At 35.9% G+C, this 26759-nt stretch overlaps 1 protein-coding gene and 1 pseudogene across 27 annotated transcripts in view; one reads left to right on the forward strand and one right to left on the reverse strand.

Moving 5' to 3' along the window:
• The window catches only part of LOC105227111 (ADP-ribosylation factor-like protein 4A), a 566667-nt gene that overhangs the window by 230667 nt on the left and 309241 nt on the right, over positions 1-26759 (reverse strand). The window contains exon 5 of one of the 27 annotated variants that reach the window (XM_049459659.1): positions 57-26453. The exons of the other annotated variants lie outside the window; for them this stretch is intronic. Coding sequence (XP_049315616.1) covers positions 57-893 — 837 coding nt within the window. The 5' untranslated portion in view covers positions 894-26453. The remainder of the gene's footprint in view (positions 1-56; positions 26454-26759) is intronic. 27 annotated transcript variants of the gene reach the window in all.
• Positions 6603-6802, forward strand: LOC125779888 (small nucleolar RNA U3; annotated as a pseudogene).

Below are 26759 nucleotides of genomic sequence, written 5' to 3' on the forward strand. Positions count from 1 at the left end.
TAAAATAATTAAAAATGGTTGACAATTATAACAAATGAGTGATAGCAATAACTTACCGGAAGATTTGCACAAGTTTCGATTTGACGGCTCAGTTTTTCGGTTGCCGATCTTGGTCCAGTGCTGGCTGATTTATCCAAAGCTTCAAACAAATGCCGAAACGGAAGTTCATTGAAGTGTAGAAGGCAAACAAACCAATACAATGGTCTTTTTAACAGCAATTCGAATCGTCGTATAGTTCCGCCGTGTGGGCCAGTGTTTGTTGGCTCACCGTCAGTGCATATTCCAATTAATGTATCCAGTGATATATTTTTATCGTTGAAAAAACCATTTAATTTGGTTGTTTTGTATTCAGCGGTTTCATGTTCCAGTCTTACGTAACCAATCAATTCAGAATTGGGTTCTCTCAAAATAACAAGATGAGGTTCTTTTACTATCCTAGTATGATACTTCTCATCAATTTTATCTATCGTTAAAGTATCATCTTTTCTGCCATCGAATGAAAACGCTAACAAATTGGTATCATCTAACCGTTTGCGAAGCACTTCTTGTCTGCATTTCTCTCTTTCTCTGCGAACTTTCGAAATATCCACGATGAGAGGTTTCCCATGCTCATCTTTAATTTTAAAATCTTGCAAAAGAGCGGTTCCCAATGCTGATGCTACTCTGTCAGGCACACCAAATCTGTCACATACCAAGGCAAAGTTAAAACAATCGTATCTCTCTGTGTATTGTGAACTTGTGCTTCTATCCATATCTTCTTGAACCGGTGGCGGTGCGTATGTTGAATCTTCGGGATCTTGGTATGTTGGCATTGATGACATAGACGTTGCATGAACTCTTTGAGGCGTTCGGGAACCCAGCCGCATGCACATGGAGCTGCCTTCAAATCGCATTTACATGTTCCATGTAAAAAATTGTTTCCAGAGATTTTACATTCTCTGTAAATTGTTGGGTGTTGTTTCTTCTCTTGATTTGCTCTTGATACTTGTCAAGCAATTTATTCAATTTATGACATACACTTTTTTTCAGCATTATTTCCATACCAAGTTTTTCCCAAATTCCAATCAACTTATCTTGTACTTGAATAGTGAATGGTTTATGGGAAAACTTTTTTTGTTCTGTTTTAGCACGTTCGCTTAAGTAAAAATAATATCTCAAGATATCCAGATGGGTTGGGAAATTAAGATCAGTCAAATCAGTAGACACACCAAAAACAGTAACATCATGCTTGGGTATATGACTCATTGGGTTTTCGATAGGTGTTGATTTAGTTGCTTCATCTTGCGGTGTAGAGGATGGTGGATTCATTGTAACCTTTTTGATTTAGAATGGTCAATTCACTTATTATTTTTTTTGAAATACCATAGTGGTTATTGCTTTAGTTCTCCTCACTTTCAGAGGTAATAAGAATGAAATGGTAATTTCAATTCTACTTATTTCAAAATTTGCCCCTACTCAAAAGTTCGACCCAAATTGGGGGACATCAGAATTCGTTTCAGAGGTATGATTCCTTCGGCAAAGTTTCTTATTTTGATCCCTAAAATATGATTTTCATAGAGCAATGGGCGATTTTTTTGCCTCCCCACCAACCGACCCGGCCTAATGTACATATATGACTTCTTTCTTTTTAGAAAGGCGCATCAAAATTCTCCGTTTATAACGAATCCATTAAAACTACAAGCTTAATAGAATCATTCAATGGGCAATTCGGTAAATACCTTTCGAAAAACGGAAGTTTTTATAAATTCGTAGACCATTTACTAGATGTAGATGTGACAATATCAATTGATTTTAAAAAATCATTGGACGGCAGTATTTCAATATGTGTAGCAAAATTAAAAAGGTAAAAAACGCGAGAAAATTTGATTAAAACACTCTTAAGAAATTTGGAAAATGGTATAATCAGTGTGAACGACTGTCTTAGCCAGTTAAGTTATAACTTATATAGTGAGGTGTCTTTGAACGCGATTCTGGAACAAGATAGTATAACGACGACGACAGGTGTTGAGAATGATGAGGTTGATCCAATAATTGATCCCTTACCATCTGTCCTGCCTTGCACCATTGAAAATACTTTGACATGCATTATTTGTTATGAAAAACAAAGAAATATATTGTTATTGCCATGTAGTCATTTTAAGATTTGCAGTGATTGTTATGATAAATTGGACGCGGAAAAAAAGGAATTCTGTGTCAACTTTATGTCCAGTGTGTCGGACCATTGTTCAAGAAGCCAAAAACATTTGTCTAATTTTCTTTCGTTTATTTTAATTTGGGGTTCTTTTTTTGAATTATTAATATTCCATTATTTTTTCTTAATATGAAAATTTTTTGTTGAATTATTAATGTTCTATTAATTTTTGTTAATCAGCCCTATCACGCAATCCATCGTAGCAAAGCTGCGAATACGAATGTCCGCTACGAATACGAACAATTTGCTATCATTGAATTCATGTGAATTCGAAACTTTTGTTGCCAGATTTAATTTTGACATTTCGAAATCAGCTGTGTAGAAGAAAAAATAAAAATTAGGATTAATAAAAGTGGAAACGTTTATATTCAAATTGATTTTACGAACAAAAAATATGTATTCGCTAACGTTTTCATTTATGTTGCTTGAGGAAGAACGTGAGAGAAGTCGGCGTGATATAAAAATTCACCGAAAATCACTGAGGGACAGGAGTAACCCTTTCGATGTGGACGAAACAATGTACAGTTCATAAATCCATAAAAATTCATTGTTAAATTTTATTAAAATTATTTTTCTAAAACAGGTTTATAAAAAACTATCGCTTAAATAAGGCGGCCTTTACGTATGTCCTCGATGTTCTAGAGAGGAATGCAAGTTCTTCAAGATCGTCGTCTATACCTTTACTTCATCGATTGTCTTCAGTTTTACGGTTTTTAGCTGAAGGAGGCTATCAGCATGGAGTGGGTAAAGACTTCGATATTCCAATGGCTCAGTCAACATTTTGTTGCATCTTAAAAGAAGTATTGGGATTGCTTCAGTCTCATTTGTGCCCTCAGTGGATAAACCTCGATTTAAGTTATGTTGAAAAAAGTGAAGCGAAAAAGGATTTTTTTCAGAAATACGGATTTCCAGGCGCGATTTTATGTGTAGACGGGACACATATTAAAATCGTTGCCCCAACTAAAGATAAGTTTCTCTATTATAACCGCAAAGGATACTTTAGTATCAATGCCATGATTGTAAGTTTGGTGACAAATTCGCATTTCAAACATCTTAATCAATGTTTTGCAGATATGTGACAATAAAATGAAAATACGTTATGTCAATATTCAGTTTCCTGGCAGCAATCATGACTCTCACATATGGAAATTTATTTCTCCGTTAGCACAAACCTGTCGTACAAAAATTCCGCTAAACTTAAAAATTTTCCGTTCCGAGTGAATTCAGTGAACGCAACTCTACGAATTTCGAACTTACTTTCGGAACTGTTCGAATTGCATGATAGCAGTTTCGTAACTTTCCCGAAAAAACACTCTACGATGGATTGCGGGATAGGGCTGAATATGAAATTCTTTTTCTGAATTATTTATGTTCTATTAACTTTGGTTAATGTGAAATTTGTGTGTAACTATTCAATAAAATACAAAAAGAATTAGAATATTATTGTTTCATTAAAAAAAATGAGAGAGCAATAAGGCCTTTAAGGCTTTATTTCTCTTTCGAAGTGTAATAAAGCCTTTTTTGAAATAAAGGCCTTATTTCACAAGGCGCTATTGCACCCTGCCAACTAAATACGCCAGAAGCATTAAATTTTACTACCGACATGGTATGAGACAGCTTTATGAGAGCCTGTGAGGAAATTGGACGCTGATCTATGTCACATTGTGAAAATCGGATAATAAGGACGCCTACTTCCCATATAGCAAAATTTTAAATTCCACTTGATTCTTTTACTTTCCAGTACACCAATCAAAAGGCAATTAAAATAACGGGATTAAACTTTCACGAATAATATCTTTAGTACGAGTACGTGCCACTTTTTTCCCAAAAATTGTTTAAATCTAATAAACACTATTCAAGCACATAGGTACCGAATATTTAGACATGGAATGTCTGTATATCAAAAATGGGTTGAATCGGACCAATACTTCCCTTAGCCCCTATATACTTAATATACAGATTTTCGAACTTCCGGGTGACTTTGTACCGCGTATATCGACCAATATATGAGTTATCTCAGTGAAAATAAGAGAACGTGTTTTACTAATAACAGTGTATCTTTGTGCTTAAAATAGATAAATTTGAGCAAAAAAGGGCTCCTATATAACTAATATCAGGATTTTCGAGCATCCGGCTGACTTTGCTCTATATGGTTGTACACCTTAAAGCAGGGATGGGCACATTTTTAGCCCGCAAAGTTAGCAAAGTGCGCACGGGGGCTAGAAGAGGGGAATATCAGTTTACGGAGAGAAGGGCATAACAAGTTGCGAAAAGTTGCGAAAAAAATCAATTACATTCCTCCGTAATTTAATGTTTATCGCAGAGTGATTGCGGCAATACTGACATTGTGCACAAATTAAAGAGCGGAAGTTTACTTCATATCGGGGTTGTACAGTTGTGTGAACAAAAAGAGGTAAACATAATTTGCAGGATTTAGAGTTTCGCATTAAAATTTGTTTTTATTTACCTTTGCATGGTGGGAAATTCTAATCGCTGTTAGGAAAAAATATATAAGTTATACTTGTATCTAAAAACAATTTTATTTAATAAGAAAACAGCACATTTTAAAACTTCACAACACCTATAGTTGTTCCTATTTTGTTTACACCACTGTACATGTGATAGATCAGTTAATGGTGGCAATGCCAGTTGTAAAAATTCATTTTAGTTACAATTCGGCAAACTTTTATCAAGTTGTGGCCATTTATACGTACATATGCATATCTGCATATATAAAAAAGAAAAGATACTTGTGACCATTATATTTACATATTGTGTTTAAACATATTGCAGTTCCATTTAATGAAAATGCTTACATAAATATATGATTTGTGATATTTTCAGTTTGGTTGTTTTATCAAAATCAAAGAATTGAGGGTTTTTTCTATAATTGTTTTGTTAAATTTTAAAAATCTAAGTTGCCTCTGGAAATGTTTTAAAATAATAATATGCGCTATAGAAAGGGAACACATACATATTTTCAAAAATATAAGAAATCATCAAATAAAAATATATTTGCGCGGTATGGCATTATTGATTGAGAGTGGCTCGTAGAGTACAAACGCTAATGGCAGAAACATCTTCTCACTTCGCCACGAGCGGCAAGAGTTTTGTTCTCGATTTCATTCGAACAATGTTGCCATTACTCAATACGCATATGTAGTTTTGTACACATCTGTGTTTTCAATTATAATTTTTCATAATAAAAAATATCAAAACTGAAATCAAACTATTAAAACTAGTTTATATATTTGTAAATAATAGCATTCGATTCTGAATTTGAGTTATTTTAAGAAAATTTCAAATATATTGAAGACAATTTTTATAATTACTACCGCATATCGAGCCTGGCAACCCCGCGGTGTAAGAGAGCAATCAGCTGAGTCGTTGGAAATTCTGGGATTGGCGGATGGTAGAAGGGTTGTTGGGTAATTATGTATTTACATTGCGCTCTCATATGATTCATTTGGTCATATGTGTTTGAAGAAACAGTGGTTCATAAACTGAAGTTATTATTGAAATCACTTTTTATAAGGAAGTTTAAAGAAATAACCTGGTTTGAAACTTTTTGCTTCGAAAATTATATATAAGATAAGAAGTGGGTTATCTGATTTAAATTTTTGTACTTTATACAATAATGCGTGTATAAATTTATAGTAGTTACAAAGAATCTTAAAATTGTTAGGCAATTTTACTGTTATTACCCACAGTGCAACTTCCCATATATGCGTGCGCTCTCATTTGTAAACATGGTGTGGTAAAATACGTTGCTCTCACTTCCCTCTTCATGTTTGCCCGCGATGATCCCCTCACCTAGCCCTCAAAATGTGTACTCGTGCCCGCACGGGCAAAATGCCACTGAGGGCTAATATGCCCATCCCTGCCTTAAAGCATTTCACTGGTTTTGATTATTTCAAGTGGCAAGATTATAAAATGTTCGGTTGCACCTGAGCGCAGCCTTTCCTTACTTGTTATACATTTGACTGTAGGTACAGTACATAAGTGATGTAAGACCTCTTATTGTAGTTATACTTCTTACACGAGTTCAGAAAAGGTTGCGATAGATTCAGGTTGCGCAACCTTGCTCAATATGAATCTAACGCAACTGCGAAGATGTTCGAGTAGCAAGGGAAGCGGTGACAATCGGCGATCGTTTCTTTCGGCACAGCTCGGCTTTTCTACCAAAAACACAATGTTGCCATGCTTATGCTGTTGTTGTTTTTGTAGAACAATGTTTCAATTTTTGGTTGGTGACATATTCACATGTGTGTGCATATGTACATATGTTTGTATGCTTGTGCATTATTGAAGTTATACTTCTTTTTCTTCCGTTTGTCTTTCATTTCTGCGAATTCTCAACTATTTTGTGTGACTTTTGTTTGAAATACTCTGCGTTGGCCTTTGAAAAATTAAGACTATACTTCACAGAATCATTTCTGTAGTTAGTCTTCATTTAGATTTTCGGAAATCGACCCGCGATGACGAGGTATATCATTTTATCTGACAGCGTGAGGTTTAAGAAGTTCATTGTGTTTTGTCTTGGGGCATATTAGAAATGATGTTTCTCCGAAAATCGTTTGCTTACAACGGATAAAACGACTTCTGAGTGGTGATTTTAATGAATAAATTCCTTTTGGTTGAAATACTCTGCGTTGGCCGTTGAAAAGTTAAGAATATACTTCTCAGGATCACTCATCCCTTTCATTTCTTCAAAAAAAATTAATGACCTTTAGAAATATGCATATTTGTATTATTTCGGTGTCATTTCCATATTCGTAGCAATAGAATTTCTATGGCATAAGTAAAGTAATGGCCGCCGATTGTCACCCCTTGCCGGTGTAGCAGCTTCGCCTGCAAACATGCGAAAATATCCGTTTTAATCCGCTAAACCTAACCTACTCCCACCTCAAGACTCTCCCACGGAACCACCAGCAAAGTATTACTTCGTGGGAGGGACAAGACATTTAAGTCTCCTCTATCGTGCGGACTGACGGACGCCTAAATTGTTCAAAAAGTCTCAGTTTTGTCATTATGGATGCTGACGCTTCGCTGACAGCTTTCCATTTATCGGTCTACTGACACATGAGTGTCGTTAAATTATCGACTGTAAAACTACCACCTAGTGTGGTTTTTAGTTTTTCCCTTGTATTTGAAAATCTAGGGCAATAAAATAGTACAAGTTCTGAGTCTTCTGCTCTAGGGCAATAAAATAGTACAAGTTCTGAGTCTTCTGCTCTGTACACGTTGGAGAGTTCGGACTAATGTCATTGTGGAATCTGAAAAGGTAGCTTCTGAAGCACCCATGTCCACTAAGTATTTTGGTCAGATGAAAGTCTAAGTCACCGTGTCGTCTGTCTATCCATGAATGGATGTCCGGTATAAGTCGGTGGGTCCAACGCCCTTTGGATGAGGAATTCCACCGCTCCTGCCACATTTTAATGCTATTGTTCCTCTTCCCTGTCTTTGCCGATACTGTTTTAGGCGCTGGTAGATGATATAAACGCTCGAGGTCATCTCCCTGGATGTCAATGGGCGGCATGCTGGCTGATACTTCAGCAACGTCGGTTGATATAGTCCGGAAAGCACTTATTACTTAAATTGCAGAAAGCCTATGCACTGCAATTATTTGTTTAGCATACGCTTTTATATCCATTGCCTGTATCCAAACTGGTGCCGCATACATTATTACGGAACTCATTGCTTTCGCCATTAAGAATCGCCGGCTGGAACACACACAGCCTCTATTGGTCATCATTCTCGATAGGGCATTTTGTTTGCCTTCGCGGAAGAATACTCCAGGTGTTCTTTAAATTTTAATTTGGAATCTCCCAGATACTTCAGTTGCTCCCAGATATTATTCCCAGATACTTCAGTTGCGGCTGCGAGGTAATCTCGCACTCCCCTATGGAGAGCTCTATTCGTTCTTCTATCTTCCTAGTACTTATGAGTAAAACTACTGTTTTTTCCTCCGCCAGTTTCAGACTCTCAGGTCGGCTAATTGTTTGGCTACTGCTACCACCATTAGATCATCCGCATAAGCTACTAGTTTAATATCTGTTGGTTGCTGTCTTTTTAGCACCCCATCGTACATAAGATTCCATACTAGTGGGCCTACCACTGAGCCTTGGGGTAAACCACTCGAGATAGAGTAGCTCTTGGTGCCTTCGTCCGTCGCAAAAATCAGCCTCCTGTTTTTAAAATAACTCGTTATTATGTTTATGAGATATTCAGGGGCCCGTATTTCGTCCAGGGCTTTGATTATGTGGGCCCATTTTGCTGAGTTGAACGCATTCTTGACATCCAGGGTAATCAGCGCGCAGTACTTTTTTGTGCCACCTTTCCATCTTTTGCCACTTACTGCACATCTCACAGTATCGACGACTTCTCGTAGTGCGTCAATAGTGGATCTCTTCTTTATAAATCCGTATTGTCTCTCTGATAATCCGCCGGCTTTCTGGATTGCTAACTCCAAGCGGTTTCGTATTATACATTCGTACATTTTACCCATTGTGTCAAGCATACACAGAGGTCGGTACGATGAAGGTTCTTCAGATGGTTTCTTTGGTTTTGGGAGCAGAACCAAACGTTGTACTTTCCAAGAATCGGGGAATACCTCTTCCTTTAAACAAGCGTTGTACATTTTACCGAAAACTCGGGGTTTTCAGCTTATGGCTTCCTTCAGAGCTCTGTTTGGTATGCCATCCAATCCAGGCGCTTTGGTGTTTTTGATTTTCCTTGCGATTGCCAATAGTTTGTCTTCCGTGATTAACGGGGGTGACTCTACAGCTTCGTTTCGTCGCTTGGCATATCAAATCCGGTCGTGTTTCGGAAATAGTGTTTCGACGACCTTTCCCATAAAAGAGGCATCTTTAGGTTGCTGCTGCTTGTTTTTAAATCTGGACATACATATTTTGTATGCAGTACCCCAAGGGTCAAAGTTTGCTTCCTCACACAGCTTCTCAAAACACAATTTTTTGCTTCGTGTAATTGCCGACTTCAGGAGCCTCTTGTTGCTTTTAAATTCCTCTTTAAGGCGGTTTTCGTTCGTTTCGCCTCAGTTACGCTGTAGACGACGTCTAGCTGAGTGACAAAGCTTTCTCAGCATGGAAATTTCCTCATCCCATCAATATACAGGCCGCCGCTTGTTGTGATGTGACGTTCTACGCATTGTTGTATAGCATGCTACCACCAGTTCTTTTCGAACTGCTCATACCAAGTGGGCGGCGCAGTCACCAGATGCCTTTGATGCACTCCAGACTAGGTCAAACAGGTATGGGTCGAACTCTTGTTGTTTCCAACTTCGCTTTCGGGAGGGGTTTCTGCTAAGAAGCTCCTGCTCGAAATTTGTGCAATAATTGCCATGTGATCACTGTTTGTGTATATGTCGGACACTGCCCACTTAATGTGACTGCTCAGCGAATCGTTTGCAAACATAATGTCAATTATGGATCCTTTATTGCCTTTTTGGTAAGTGTTTCGTGTTCCGCTGTTCATTATTTTTAAGTGCGTTTGTCTCAAATATTCATGAATTAGCCGCCCGCGGTGGTTTGTACATCTGCTGTACCATGCACTTGACCAAGCATTAAAATCACCCGCTATTATAATAGGTGTTTTGCCTCTGGTTTCTAAAGACAGCCTTTAGAGAAAATCTTCGAATTCTGCAATTGCTGCGCTGGGACGAGCGTAGCAACTTACAAAATAAATCCTCTGAATATTTGTCCATGTGAAACAATTATGTTTTTCTCTGGAGCAGGTCTTAAAAGGTTGCCCTTTACAGGACCATATTGCTGCCTTGCCAGCTTTGTCTGCAATCCATGTGCTTTCCGGACGCTGGGAGTATTGTTCACTTAGTATGGCGAGCGTTTGTACGCGACTTTGCTAAATGTCCTGCGGTTCCACAACGTGTGCATAGGGAAGATCTGTCTGTCAAACTGCGGCATTTACGAGCCATGTGACCGTTTTTCGCAGACTTTTGACACTTGTTATCTCCAGATTTTGGATTCCACACTCCCTTTTCAATGCTGTGCAGATTTCTTCGGGAGTTGTTATTTCGTCCAGATCTTTGCATACAATCGTAACGTTGTGAGTTTTGGGCTGTATCATAGCCATTTCTCCAACCACTCCCTCCAGGGCGCTTTGGAAGGATTCTGCTTTTGTGTCTACTCCATTTTTCAATTCTAAAAGCAGGTCTCCTTTGAGGGTTTTTCGAACAGAGGTTACGTTCGAACCCAACTTCTCGAGGCCGCTGTCACTTTTTATTTTCGGCAGAATATCTGCATACGACGCCCCTTCCTTCTTCGTAATAATGATGGCATCCGGTTTTGTTTTAATTTTCTTTTCCACCTTTTTCCTCTTTTTAACCACGCCATCGCCTGGTTAATATGCCTTTGGCCGGCCATCATGTTTTCCAATTCTTTAATTTTTTCCCTAGTTTGCTAAAAATGCTAGCCGTTTCTCTTTTTCGCGATTCCTCGGGCTTATCGCTTTTGCTTACATGATCGGCAGCATCACATTCCTTATTTGGTCCAGCAGCGGCGGACTCCTCATTTTTTCATTTAGGCGGCGTTCTCACTATTTTTGAAATTCTTCGGAAAGGGTTATCCGTTGTTCGCCCAATACTATTTTCAGAGGCCATACCTATGAAAAAAAGATAGTCTGGGAACACCCGTCGCTGTGTATGTTCAGTCGCTAGCTTTTATGCTTAACTTAAAAACAAAACGGTTGGCAATGCCAGAACTGAAAGAAAACAGCTGATACTTGTGTTTTCGATGGTTGGCAATGCACAAACCAAAAGGAAAACGAAAACACAAGGAGGGAAACAGCTGATGCATCAAAATATCAACGGCAGAAAAAGGAAAACACAAATTAACTCCCCGTTTGTTATAAGAGGAAAAAACCAAACAATTTTGCAAATTGGAAAACACAAAAAGTATGTGCTATTGAATATATTTAAGTATAAGTGTACTTATCTAATCCCGTAGGTTTGGTGTCCACTTAGGTGGTTAATCCTCCTGGAACGTCCCACACAATAACCCACTTCATACAATATAAAAAAAAAACCAGAAATTTACCAAGAAATTTCGGGAACACAGTACAAACACGCCTACTTCACACGTATGCCTATACGCATATGTATATTTGTATGCTTGTGCATTATTTGTTCGGCAATGTATGAAAATACATATATGTACATATAAGTACATACATATGTATGAATGTATGAACATGCAAGTCAATGCGCGCACATGTAATAAGTATATTGATAAGTTATGAAAATATGATTTCAATTTCTGAACGCGCACATGCGTATACATACACTCATATTAGCATGTGCAGATACACAAGATAGGATAGAAGAAGATGTATGCCTTTTAACATCGTATACTATACAAATAAATATTTTTCTTACTAATAGAAATTAAATTTATCACAGCAATATACATAATATAGATATACATAATATTGCTGTGATAAATTTAATTTCTATTAGTACGAAAAATATTTATTTGTATTTGTAAAAGCAAAAAATTTAAAATTTATTCTGTCGAGATTTGATCACTGTGTTAGCATATTGACTTTCCAAGCGCTTGCCACCAACACCACCACCGACGCTTAGGTTGCACTGACTTAAGTATGATTTGGTTATGCATGTAAGAAACATACGATGGTTCTAATAATTTTGTTTAAGTATAGAAATATGCTTTTGTAGAACATTTGCTTTCGCAAACATACAGACAAATGTTCAAACGACATAATATGTATACATATATATGATCGTTTCGCATTTTGCTTCTGAATATCACTAAGAAGTGTAACTTCTTCCGCGCGTAGGGACTCCACGCACCTTTTTTATTTAAGTACAAGAACATTCCATTTATATTAAAACACTTCTTCAAAGACATTACAAATGATCCTGAAAGGGACGTAGGTATAACTTGCAAAAAGTTTTCGAAAACACTAAAATGAAGTTTAAATTCTACATCCAACTTTTTGAACCACTTAAAACTAAGTAAAAATAAAAACTTTAATTGTCTTTTATTTTATTAAACAAATTATTTCAATTTCAAAATCGCAGATATTCTATGCCTTAAACTATTACTAATACTTTTGTAAACAAAAGGTCATGCTGATATATTGTATTAGCATAGTATGATAAACTCAAAATTCAACGTAACAGGAAGATTAAAGATGATGGTGATGCTGATGAGGGATGCATTTCATCTAAAATATTGAAACAATCCACTCTTTCAAAAAAAAGTGTAACTTCGGCTTGCAGAATAGTTAAGGGAACACATAGTAATGATGAAGTAGCTGAGCTGATTGCGGAGATTCATTCTAAATTTGGTTTAAAACTTTAAAAAATAATAAAGACTATTACGGACAATGTATCAAGTTAATTCAAAGCTTTCAGAAAATATGGACAAGATACAGATACAAAAATAAGTGAAGGAACTCTTATCGAAAATGTTGATGTAATGCATGATAATATTGATGATGGAGATGATGATAATGTGTTAGCCCTAAGACAATTTCCGGAGTCATTCCAAGAGTTGGCAGGTGTGCCACACACACATTACTTTAATAGCCACAGAAGATGTGTGAGAGATCCCAAAGTAATTCATGCAAAAAAATGTATGATACACCTATAGGAAAATGTTAAGCAGTTTGGAATCTGTGTTCGAGGTCTCCTGAAGCCTGTGAAAAATATCTAGAATCAACTGGAAAATCCCCTACTTCTCCATGTCAAACATTAGTCCGGATTAATTCAGGAGTTATTGAGCCGTTATCTGTTGCTAACTCCGATTTAATCCTCAAAAGAGAATCAGCTGCATTTTTGTTGGCAAAATTGATAAAAATGGCCAACTTTAATCTATTGTGAATGAGAAACAAGCAACACTGACAGCTGTTTTTTAAATCTTCAATAATAAATTAAAAAGTTTTATGTTATGATGTTTTGTTATGATACAGTTTTGAAAATGTCGCGTTGATATGCTTGTAATACAAACTGGTTTTGTAAAAATTGGTCGGCTAACAATCGCAATTATTATCTTCTATCCATTTTCATTGAAAATATTATAAAAATGACAATCAGCTGTTTATGAGAGTTTCAAAGTCGCATAGGTGCCGTCTGTCACCTACAAATTTGGATCTGATTAATTGCGCAGTTATAGGTGTTGAAAATAAGTCTGTTTCCAATGCGACTCTGTAACAGCAAACATGCATACTAACAAAAAATGTACAAAACGAACAGGTTTATGATTTTTTCACTCTAACTGTTCATTCTTGTTAAATACTTTGAATAAAGCGAAATTTCAACAGGTTATTGGCGCAGGCACGTGGGTCCCGCGTTTTTTACATTTAAAATATTTTAAAGTATATAATTTATACTAATACGAGTATTCATTTAAGAATCCAATCGCAATGAGTTCCATGTACCAAATTGAAAAATTAGTTGAAGGTAACTACGATACCTGGAGCATCCAAATGCGCAGCGTGCTGGTGCATGCAGAGACGTGGAAAGTCACCAGTGGACAGAGACCAGCATTCATGACATTAAGTTCAGTGAAGAGCTGGCAAGAATAATATTACTTTCAAGCTTGCCCAAAAGCTTTAAAAATTTCGTGATCGCCATGGAAACACGCAATAGCCTGCCTCTCTTGAGATATTAAAAATAAAGTTATTAGAGGAAGGATCTCGCAGGGGCAGTTTATCTAAAACAGATCATTACAGTGAACAACAGGCGTTTCAAGCAACCACAAAGCCGATGGAGAAAAAGCGAGAGGAGAAGAGTCATATCAAATGTTAAAAATGTGGTCAACGGGGTCAATACAAAAATCAATGCAGAAATAAAGTAAAAGAAAAATCGACAGAATCGCAACAACAACATAAGTAGGTCGTTTACAGTTTTAGCAGCGACAGATGTGGGTGACTTAAAACACTCGAGATGGTACCTGGACAGCGGTGCGACGGCACATATGTGTGGCTCACACAAGCAGAGGATGTTATGTTGGCCGACAAAAACATTATACGCGCAGTAGGCAGAGGGGACGTTGTAGTTCAAACAGATTTTTGTGAGCTAGGGTTGGAGAACGTATTGCATGTCCCGCAAATGAAGGGGAATTTTGTATCGGTGAGTCGAGATGTCGACCGTAGCTGTACAGTAAGCTTTAACAACGAAAACGCTATCGTAAGCCAGAACGGCGAACAAATTTTAAAAGCAGAAAAGTGAAATAAATTCTTTGTACAGGGTGGCTGATGAAAGCCGCTACCAAAAAAAAATTAAATAGCTTTTTTTCTATTTAATAATTCTGATTAATTTTTTTTTATTTTGCAGATTGACTTTTACATTTAACAAAAATGGATAACTGGGACACTGAAACAAGAATTTGGATTGTCCACCGCTATCACGCACTGGAGTCCGTAGTTTCGGCTCAAAGAGAGTATAGGCGCACGTTTGGCGGCAATCCTCCGAGCAGATGGACCATAATGAGACTTGTAAACAATTTGCGAGTATGGGACAGTCAACAGAAGACCTTACCATCGAAACCTTTCAGTTCGAAGGCTGCTGTAGCTGCTGCCATACAAAACAATCCACGTGTTTCGACAAGAAGCTTATCTGCTCAAATGGGTGTAAGCAGACAGTCATTACAGTCAATTATGCACAAAGATTTGGACTTATTCCCATATAAAATTCAAATGGCCAACAAACTGAACGCTGCAGACTTGCCGATTCGCTTGGAATTTTGCCAGAAGATGCGTCATATGGTAGAAGAGGATGGAAACATATTGAACTGTCTTTTCATGTCTGACGAGGCCCAGTTCGATTTAAACGGCATAAACAAACAAAATTGTCGAATATGGAGCGCTTCCAACCCACAGATACTCCATGAGACGTCACAGTGTGGTGTGCAGTTTCATCACGCTGCATTGTCGGGCCCTACTTCTTCGAAGAAAACGGTCACACCGTTACGGTTCATTTAAATCCCATTATTTTTAAAACTAATTAAGTTATATTTAATAAAATTGAATGAGTTTTAACATGAATAAAAGAAAATTGAATTCCATACACTGAAAAAAAATTATTTGAGTTTCTTAATGTAGCAAAATTAATCAGCTCTGTATTTGAGTGTATTAACAATGTGTGTTTTGGTGAAGCACAGTGCAGTACAGAAGTTTGGCATAATCGATATGGCCTCTTAAATTATGGCAGTTTGATGAAGCTAACAAAAAATAAAATGGTGTTCGGCATAGAAAATGTGAAGTTTGCAGATAGTACGCAGTGTAAAACGTGTATGAAAAGTAAAGTCTACACTCAGTCGTTTCCAGCGGCGCCTGAAAATCGAGCAAAACAATTGTTGGAGCTAGTGTATACCGACGTATGCGGCCAATTTGAAAACTCTTGGGGCTCATCATATTTTTTAACATTCATCGTTGACATGGCTCGGCGTATTTTCACATTTTTTCTCAAGTCTAAAGATGAGGTTTTGAAAATTTCCTAACCATCAAGAAAATGGTCGAATTCCAGACTGGGCGGAAAATCAAGGTTTTACGAAGCGACAACGGCCGAGAATGCATCAACAAGCGTTTCGATGACTTCATAAAACAACAGGGCATAACGCGTCAGCTGACGGTACCCTACTGTCCCCAACAGAACGGCGTCGCAGAACGAGTGAGCCGCACTCTTGTTGAGATGGCAAGAAGTTTACTTGTACACTCAAATATGCCAGAGTTTCTATGTGCTATATCAGCAACAGATCGCCAACTGCAGCGTTGATTGGCATGACACCATATGAAGCTTGGAGTGGTAGAAAAAGAAATGTAAAATATATGCGTAAGTTTGAGTCCGTGGCTATTGGCTTAGACAAAACGCGAAAAAACCAATGCCATGCGAAAGGTAAAGAGTACATACATATTCGTTCGATAGGACCAGGTAGATCAAGAATTATTCGGAGCAGTATACCAGGACGTCCGAAGAAGAGCTACAATGTTATACAGGCCGAGCAACATGTAGAGATACCATTACCGCAGACGTTTAAAGAGGAAACTGACGGCAAGTATGCTTCATACCGGTAGGCGGCTATGAACGCAGAGCATAAGGCCTTGGTGGCAAATGGCACGTGGACTGTGGCAGACTTTCCAAAGGGTGAACAAGTAATTTGGTGTAAATGGGTTTACACATTTAAAAGAGATAAAACTGGCGCAGTTGAGTGATACAAAGCACGTTTGGTAGCCAAGGGGTGCGCGCAGAAGTTCGGCGTGAACTATAACGAAACATTTTCTCCGGTGTGTCGATATGAAACGATACGATTGATACTCGCGATCTCTGTCGAGCTGAAGTTACACTTGCATCAGATGGACGTTTGTACGGCTTATCTCAACAGCGAGTTAAAAAACATAAAGCAGCCAGGGGTATGTAGACAGAACGTGTGGCGAAAAAGTGTTGCGATTGAACAAAGCGATTTACGGGTTAAAGCAAGCAGGAAGGGAGTGGAACTCCAAACTGAACGCGATGCTGTGTGAAATTGGTTTTTCTCAATGGCAGAATTAACCGTGTCTGTATAAAAAGGACATAGAAGGTAGCCTATGTTTATTATTAATCTAAGTAAATGATTTACTTATAGCGTGCCAGAAGAAGTCTGATTTAATACAAATTAAAACAATGATCTCAAGCAAGTTTGAATGCGTTGATAAAGGCCCGCTTCAGATGTTCTTTGGTATGCAGATTCAGCGCGATGGCGATACAGGCGATATTTCAATGAATCAGTCTCCTTACATAGACGATATGCTACAACGCCATGGCATGCATCAATGCAGGGTAACAACGACACCATTGGATACAGGATATCAGGTAGCGTGCAATGAAAAAACGTGTGAGGAAGTGGATGCAACGGCTTATCAGTCAGCAATAGGCGAATTGATGTGGTTAGCTTTGACTTCCAGACCCGATATTTACCATTCGGTTGTGAAATTAGCACAAAGGAACAACAACCCTTACACCGAACATCTCACAGGGGTGAAGCATGTAATGCGCTATTTAGCAGCAACAAAAGACTTGAAACTGAATTTAAAAATTCCAAATTCCGTAGCCTTTAGCAGTACGGAAGCTGAGTATATGGCTTTATCGTCAGCGACCAAAGAAGCGTTGCACTTGAGACGTTTAATAATTGAAATTGGCTGTGGCAAGGCTTGCACACCAACAATATTGTATGACGACAATCTCAGCGCACAGAATCTCGCTAAGAATCCAGTTTACCATAACAGGTCAAAACACATCGACATCAGATACCATTTCGTCAGAGAAGTTGTCCAGAGTGGTGACATAGAATTAAAGTACATTTCAACCGAAAATATGATAGCTGATATACTAACAAAAAATCTATCGAAAACAAAGCACTTACATTTTGTTAAGCTAATGAATTTAAATCAGATTTTATGTAAACAGAATCACATTGAAGAAGGGTGTTGAAAATAAATCCGTTTTCAATGCGACTCTGTAACAGCAAACATGCATACTAACAAAAAATGTACAAAACGAACAGGCCTATGATTTTTTCAGTCTTACTGTTTATTCCTGTTAAATACTTTGAATAAAGCGAATCTCAAAAATAGGGATAAAGTTAATACAACTACAATAGATCTGGGAACACTACAATATTTAAAATATGAATACCTAAGAATCCTTGAACAGGTATCCAAATGAAAAAAAAACTCTCCCTTAAATATAATACCTGCTTACCGAGTTCTGCCCCTCTTGAACGACTGTTTTAGTTTGGTGAAATGATTGTGAGTCCCCATAGGAGGAACTTGAATGATGAACTCTTTGAACAAATACTAGTTTTAAAATCAGTTATTTTATTTTCAAAACCTATTTTGAAAAAACCAAGAAACGTATTTTCCTTTTTGTATTTACATAAATACTTTTATTTAAAACTATTTTTCACATCTCTGATAAAATATCTGTATGTCAAAAATGGTTCAACAATTTCTTTAGATACTATATACTACATACATATCGGCCAATAAGCGAATTTTTTTTTTAAATAAAATTGAGAGAGTGTGTTCTTCTTATAACGGTGCGACTTTGTGCTTATAATGATTAAAATCGGGTGAAAACTTATCCTAGAACCCAAATAACTAACAAGCCTTATATTGTATGTATACATGAAGGTACTGTCCTGGCCTTAATCCTTTCTTGTTTGGTTACTACCCAAATTAGCTCTTCCTTACTTCTTTTAGTTTTCTTTGGTTAAGTTTACTTAGAACAATTATGATTACGGAGATAACAATTAGTACTCGTATATATGTATGTATGTTTCATTTGCTGTATATGTAATTTTGTCTCTTTAGCAAAGCTTTTTTTTTAGTCTGACTTGACTGAAAGTCTTTAACTGATTTCAAGGAAAACATTTTTTCTATTGTGCTATTAGTTGTAATAATGCTGACAAATAGTTATTTCTTTTTGAATATAATATATTTTGTTTCCCATTTCGTAATGCAATGCTTCATTACATACGATCCATTTAAATGTATATTTTCATTTTCAAACTTTACATATCCAATAAATTTAAAAATGTTGGATATTTGTCTTTTGTGCAGTTGCCGACTTTGCCTTTTAACAGATGTGTTATGCATGTGTCATTCGTAGTGTCAACCACTACACTTTGTGGACATATACATAGTATGTATAGAACATATACATAAGTATAGAAATTAATTTTTGCGTCGGTGTGTGACAATAAAAACATGGTTTCATTATTTGACACTGGTGTCCAATTAACAGTCCGCCTAGTGGGCGGCACATTATGAACCTGTCTTCAAGCGTGGAAAGACGAAAAAGTCGGCTGGCAAGGTTATGACTTCCAACGAAAACAACGAATTTATGATTCTGAGGAGTGTTTGAGTGCTCTTTAATCGTAATAAAACTCGTATTACAAATTACAAATGTTTGCTTTGGCATGTGCACTGCGTAGTTATGTGAATTGTACATACAAGTTATCGGGCTTTTTGCTAGAGCTCCGAAAAAAAAGTGGTTTTATTTTAATTGGGTCCGTATGACCTTCTTTATTAAACTTTAAATTGCAACTAAGTTACATATTCTTTCTTAAGCTAAAAGTAACCTTAATCTACCTGTCCCGTAACTTGCAGTTCTGTGGAATTGCACCTTTGCGGCTCGTGGCGGATGTTCGCTTCCTATTGTTGACGAAAATATTACTGTCAGCTATAACTTTATTTCCGATTGCGAAATATTAGCTCAGCTATATTTGTTATTAAAATATTAGCGCCAGCTCTAATTATGAATATGTTTCGTGTTAACTCCTCCGCCGTCAAAAACAAACGTCCCCGTTTGTTCGCTGCATTTGATCTGTCAGAGTTATTGACCCTTCTAGTGTTGGTATTTCAGGTATTTTGACTTCATTATGATCGTTCAGATTAACATTTACAGGTAATTTGATATCTCTGTTATACTTGCTTTGCATTTATTTTTTAGACTCAAAATGGTGATAATTACGATTATGCACATCATGCAGATGATTATGAGCGAAAAATTGGTAATTAAAGCTGCAGTGTGGGCTAGTTTTAATTTTTCCAGATGATGTGTGTTGTTCAGATGAAGCTCCTTCATCATCTCCAAACTTAAAATTTCTTCTTCTTGCAACGATGGTTTATTTGGTTGTAAAATTGCTGCTAACGGTTTGCTGGTAAATTTTTCGTTAAATAAGTATGTTTGGTTTTCTATCCACACCGTGGAATTATGGTATTCTACTGCATATGATCCGGAAAGATGTATACTTTGGCTGTCAATTTTTACTGTACCGTTATATTGGTTTAGTAATATAATGCCAGGTGATATATTTTCTACCGATGGTATGTGCTGATTATTTATTAAAATGCATTCTGCCGGTTTGCTCTTTAGTAGACGAGGGACACAGGTAGTGTTGCTTATTCTTTACATTTGTTCCTTATACCAAATATTTTATTATTCTTTATTACATTTTCCAATGGAGTCTTATTTATATTCATTTTTATTTTTATTGGTTTTATCATAATTGATTCACAGAGATCTTTATTAGATAACGGAATTCCAATAATGTATAGTAACATAGTTTCATTTGATGCAAGTTTAACATTTGCCAATTCGATAGATTCTTCAATATTATTTAGTGTAAAGTTATTTTTCCCTAGTGTATATTTTAATATATCGCTCATTTGCTGCAAGACCGGCATAAGTCAAAAAAATCGATTTTCCAGAAAACGCGTTTAAAGTTTTCAACTGACTACAACCTTACACGGTGACTCCAACCTTACACCTATTCTCAAGCGGAGCATATAAGAGATATTCATATGAATTTTTCACTCAACATGAAGTATGATATAACGAACAATTCTGCAGCATTAACTCAAAAATCACGTTTTTTGATCTATGCCGGTCTTGCAGCAAATGAGCGATATTTAATTCTTCATTTGACAAAATATAAGAATTAACTATGCCGGCTTTTGCCCAATGTATTGCATAGTCTATAATAATTATCTCATCTTTTATTATATTTAATTTATATTTAATTTCAATAGCAATATTATGTTGTACAACTTCATTTGTTTGTACTTCTTTTAAAATTTTATTTGATATTGTAGAAATATTATTTATTCTGTCGAAAATTACTTTATTGATTGTTATTTGTTCGTTATTATTTTCAATTATATTATTAATATGATTTTCTAGTATTATTAAGTCGTCGTGGTCAGGATTTCCCGCAATCCATTTCCAGACTGTTCCTAATTCGTTTACTGATTTCCTAAATCTCTTTGGTTTTAGTCTATTTAAGTATGTCTGTGTCAGTTTTAGTTCATTAATGAGGATAGGAAGGAGCGGGTTTTCTTCTTTAACTTTAGTTCTAATCGAATTATTTAAATTGTTTAGTGCGTTCTGGTATTCGTCATTGTCCACTTTGTGTATCAGTCGGAATGTTCCTGTTTGAATTTTTACTGGTCCTATACTAAATGTGGCTAGTTGTGAGTTTGTATAGTCTATTATCCTAAAGTCAGCATACACCAAATGTACGAAAAATCTGAATAATTAAAATAAAGAATGATATGTAGCTAGGTCTTGATATTGCTTTTGTGTACTGATCGTCCTTTTTCTGTGATTACGACACTGGATTTTTCTTCTTTTACAATTTCTTTTCTATATCTTGCTGTTAGTTTCGAGCCTGTTCGTTTATTTATTTTAACATATATTATTTCTCCTGGGGCGTAGGTTTTTATTGGATTTCTAGTTTTATTGTGAATTTCTAAGTCTTTCATCTGTTGTTTTCTTAGTGTCTCGATATTTTCTCGTCTTGAGTTTTCATATTGCTGTGGGTCTATTGAAACGCGTCTTCCAAAAAAAGTTTCTATTGGTCTTTTTCTGGTTGTAGAATGTATTGAGTAATTATATTCGTAGGTGCAACGATCTAAAAGTTCTTGAAATGAGCGGTAGGTGCGTCCGGTTTGAAGACAACGCATAATTTCAGAAAGTGTGGAGTGAAATCTTTCGACTTGTCCATTGACTTTGCTAGCGTAGGGGGGTGTTTTGAAAATGTTAATACCAAGTTGGTCTTCGACCATAAATTGTATTGAGACTGAGTTTAAAGATTTTTCATTATTTATAACTATGGTTTTCGGTACACCGAAGGAAAAAAGTATTTGTCGCAAGGGTTCTCTGATATCCTCTATTGCTTTTGATTCTATTGATCTAACTTGGGCGTATTTCGAAAATTTGTCTACTGCGGTAAGTACAAGATTTTTCTCTGTACTGTATATATCAATATGAACTATTTCTCCAGGATATTGTGGAATAGGGGTTTCAAGTAAATGTGGTTTATTAGGATGACGATCGTATTTGTTTTCTTTACATATTTTGCATTGTTTAATTATTGCTTCTATTTTTGCTTTCATGTTTGGAAAATAATATTTTTGTATGAGTTGTTTTGAATTTTCGTCTCGGTTTCTATGTGCGCGTATGTTCTTTTAATATTGTTTCGTTTTGAATGTCCTCGTTCGTAATGTCATCAACTTTCATCTGAGTATATCGAATTTTATAATTGGAAAAATGGATTGGGTATATTTGTTGAATTATTCCCATTATTTCTTCGGAAGTAAATATGGCATTTATCACTGAAGGGTTTAAGTAACGTTTAAAAAGTGAAATTAGGTTTTCTGAGGAAAATGTTTGTTTAATTATTACATGTCTATGGTATGTAGGGAATGGTATTTTAAATAGGTAACTATCTTCGTCTCCTAAAGAGATCCAAAGTTGGTTTTTGAAAACATTTATGGGTACTTCTACGGCTGGAATTAGATTGTGAGATGAGCTGTCATCTGAATGTGTGGCTACTGATAAAGAATTTATTTCGAATGGTCTTGAAAGTGTATCTGCTACTATGTTGGCTTTACCAGGTTTATATCTTAATTCATAATTATATTCTTCGAGTCTGGCTTTCCACCGTTTTAATTTAGAATTATTGTTTTTATTGCTTAAGGCGTATGTGAGAAGTTAATGGTCTGTATGGATTACTACTTTTGCCGTTCCATAGAGATAATTTCTAAAAGTATTTAATGCCCAAATAATAGCAAGCATTTCCTTTTCATTAACTGCATAATTTTCTTCGGTATTACTTAATGTCCTAGATATAAAGGTTATGGGTTTTCCATTCTGTTCTAAGACAGCGCCTATGGCATATTTGGAAGCATCTGTTGTTAAATTGAACTCTTTTTTATAATCAGGATATTGTAAAATGACGTCTTTCGATGTCAATGTGGATTTTATTTTATTAAATGCTGCTTTAGCGTCATTGTTTAATTGGATTTGGATTTTTTTGGAAACATTTTTTGACATTCTACCTTCTTCACCACGAAGTAGAGTTGTGAGGGGTTTAGCTAATTTTGCATAATCTTTTATGAAACGTCTATAGTATCCTGAAAGTTCTAGAAAATATCTAAGGTCTTTTAGTGTTTTGGGGTATGGAAAATCTACAATACTTTTTACTTTAGATGGGTTTGTGGAAATACCAGCAGAAGAAATTATGAATCCTAAAAATTCTACTTGTTTTTTTATAGAATTCGCATTTGTCTGCTTGTACTTTCATATTAGCTTCACGGAGTGTATCAAAAATTTTGTCAATATGCTCTGAATGAGATTTTCATCTTTGCTAAATATTATTATGTCGTCTATATAGAAATATTTTTCCTATATATTGTCTCAGAATATCGTCTAATGTACGTTAAAATATGAATGGGGCGTTCTTCAGTCCAAAAGGTAATCTTGTGAACTCATACTTTCCGTTGTTTACTGAAAAGGCTGTTTTCTCCACGTCAGATTCCTTAAGAGGAATTTGATGGAAACCGCTTTTTAAGTCGATTACTGAAAATATTCGTTTTTCTCCTAATTGTGATAGTACTTCATTTATCTCTGGTATTGGATATCTGTCAGCAGTTGTTTAGTGTTTAGTGTTTAGTTTTCTGTAATCAATAACTAATCTGAATTTTTTTTCGCCTGATGCATCGTCTTTTTTGGGTACAACCCATATTGGTGAATTGTATGGTGATCTTGATTTTCTGATAATACCGTCCTCTAATAGTTTATTTATTTGTTTTTCTACTTCTTGTTTTGAGTAGATAGGTGTATCTGAATTTGTTCTAATTTCAGCTCATACTTTTGTTGTAGTTTTTCATTAGGTTCTGAAAATAAGTTTTGGTGTTTTTGTACAAGTTGTTTAATTTCATTTTTTTCTGAAGTATTCATATGTTCGTCACGGATTTGAATGGAATGAACATCTTGGGCTCTATATTGATGGAGTTGAATTTTACGTTTGTTTGCTACGATCATGAAATTTTCTTTAGTATGTATTATTGCTGATAGTTCCTTTAAACTATCATTTCCAAGAATTGCGTGAAAAGTTGTAAGAGTGGGTGACAAAAAAAATTTTAATTTGCATTCTTCAATATTAAAAAGATTTAGAAAAGTGTGATGGATAATGTGTATTTTTCCACCGATTGAATTTGCGTAAAAAGGGTTATTGTTTTCTTTGGGATTTGTTACTAAATTTGATTGAATATAGTTTTTATTGGAACCTGTATCGACTAGGATTTTTAAAATTTCTCCACTCTTCGTTTTGCAGTTGAAATAAGCTACGAAGAGATGTTTAATCTAAAAAATGTACATCTGTCAGGTCTAGTGATTGTTCGTTTTCGTCGGTTTGTGTTGTATCGGAAAAGTCATAGTTGTATTCGTTATTTTGGTAGTCATTGTTGTATTGATAATTTTGTTCGCTGTAAGGTTCAAAGTTTGAGTTTACATGAAAATTCTTTTGAACTTTTGGTTGCAGATCATTTTTGTTTGAAAGATTTGATGGTCGTTTGACAGTGAATTTGGGATTTGGTCTATTGGCGTAATTGATAGCATTTGTTCTTAAGCTAACGTCTACGTCCATTGATTGAGGTGGTTTTGGTGGTCTTGGAGGGGGATTATTTGGTGGTTGATTAAATGGGTTTTGATTATGAACACCATATTGTTGGTTTACTGGATTTTGGGGATTTTGTTGACCATTAGGATTAAATATTTGATTTGGTTTTGGTATAAAAGCTAACTCGGGATGGAATTTGGTTTGAGGAAATTGTCGATTAAGATTTGGAAAAAAATTCTGTTGTTGGAATTATTGTCTAGGAAATTGATTGTTAGCGTGATTTGCTCTAAAGTTTTGATTTTCTAACTTCAGGCAAAGGTGAAGAGCTTCTGGTAGGCTTTTTGGTTCTCTGATGCCGAGAAGCCTAGGAAGATCACCCGAAAGTCCTCTGACAAACGTGTCAAGGGCTTTAGCACGGTAGTTTTCCGTAAGAAGATGTATTGCTTTCTCTCCTACTTCCATACAACCAATTTTGTTGAGGATTAATGATAGGTGCGAATACACTTTTTGGTAAAATTCGTTAATCGTTAGTCTTCCCTGTATAAGACAAATTATTTGATACTCTAAGGTACCAATGTCTCTTTTGTCTGCATAATGGGTAGTTAGACAAAGAGATATTGCTGTCCAATCTAAAGGCGTGTTATACGACTCTAGTGTTATGTCCGCTTTCCCTATAATTTTGTTTCTAATTACATTTAAAATTCCAAAATATCTTGGTGTGCCTTTCGAGGGTTCATATATCCTCAGAGTCCGCTCGACACTCTTTTTCCAGGAGGTAAACTCTGAAGCGTTTCCTGAAAATTCTCGTAGTGATCGCACTACGTCGGGAATTTTGTCCATTTCGTTCATGTTGTCTCTGTATCTTTCGTCTATAGTTTGATCCCTAATGTTCTGGTTCGTACCATTATTCAGAATACTTTTTATCATGCTTTATCCGTCCGTCTGTAACATCTGAGTTACAACGTTTTTAACTAAATGTGCCAATTCTGGCGAAATTTGGGTGCCAGAACCGGAAGGTCCTGTTGGTGCAACGGGAGTTGTATTCCCTAGCACTGGTGATCTGATTAATTTATTTGGGTTAGACATTTTCTTTAAAATATATAAATACTTTTTCTTTATTAATCTCTGGAGGGTCCCTTTTACAGGAAAGTCGCAGAGTTATTTTACTTTTATAAGAACCGGAGGGTCCCCCGTTAGGTGGTGAATCGCGGCCCTTTTTAACTTTATATGTTATTGGCTGTACAAGCCCTTTTTTATTTTTCTTTCTGGTTTATAATTCTCTGGAGGGTCCCTTTGGTGATGAATCGCAGAAAATTTTGTATGTTATAAGCTGGAGGTGGTGAATCGCAACTTTGTATTTTTTATTTATTATTGGCTGTACGAGCCCGTTTATTATTTGTAAAAAAAATAATTTTCTTATTGGAACTCTTAAAACTTTCTTTAAATTATTTACTTTATTTTCCAAAAAAAATTCTTTTTAATATTTTTAAATTATTAATTTTCACTTATAAGTTTCTTTTGTTTTCTTTCCAAAAAATTTGTTTATATATTTCTAAATTATTAATTTTCAAAAACTGTTTTTTTTTTTTGAGTTGCTTTTTTAACACATTGCTCGGGCGACAGTTATCGCTAGTTTTGCTAGAGCTCCGAAAAAAAGTGGTTTTATTTTAATTGGGTCCGTATGACCTTCTTTATTAAACTTTAAATTGCAACTAACTTACATATTCTTTCTTAAGCTAAAAGTAACCTTAATCTACCTGTCCCGTAACTTGCAGTTCTGTGGAATTGCACCTTTGCGGCCCGTGGCGGATGTTCGCTTCCTGTTGTTGACGAAAATATTACTGTCAGCTATAACTTTATTTCTGATTGCGAAATATTAGCTCAGCTATATTTGTTATTAAAATATTAGCGTCAGCTATAATTATGAATATGTTTCGTGTTAACTTACATATGGTACATATGCATGCGCTAAGGCGCTATCTACGATTTGACATGCGCTCTCTTCTATGTTGTACCTCAGGGAAAGAAGTATATGTGCATTATTGTATTGAGCGATTTCTTTTCTTTCAATAACGGTATCAATCTCTTAGGTATGCAAATGGTTTTTGTTGTATTTTTTTTTCATT

The sequence above is a fragment of the Bactrocera dorsalis genome, chromosome 6, assembly GCF_023373825.1.
Source record: "Bactrocera dorsalis isolate Fly_Bdor chromosome 6, ASM2337382v1, whole genome shotgun sequence".
NCBI lineage: Eukaryota > Metazoa > Arthropoda > Insecta > Diptera > Tephritidae > Bactrocera > Bactrocera dorsalis.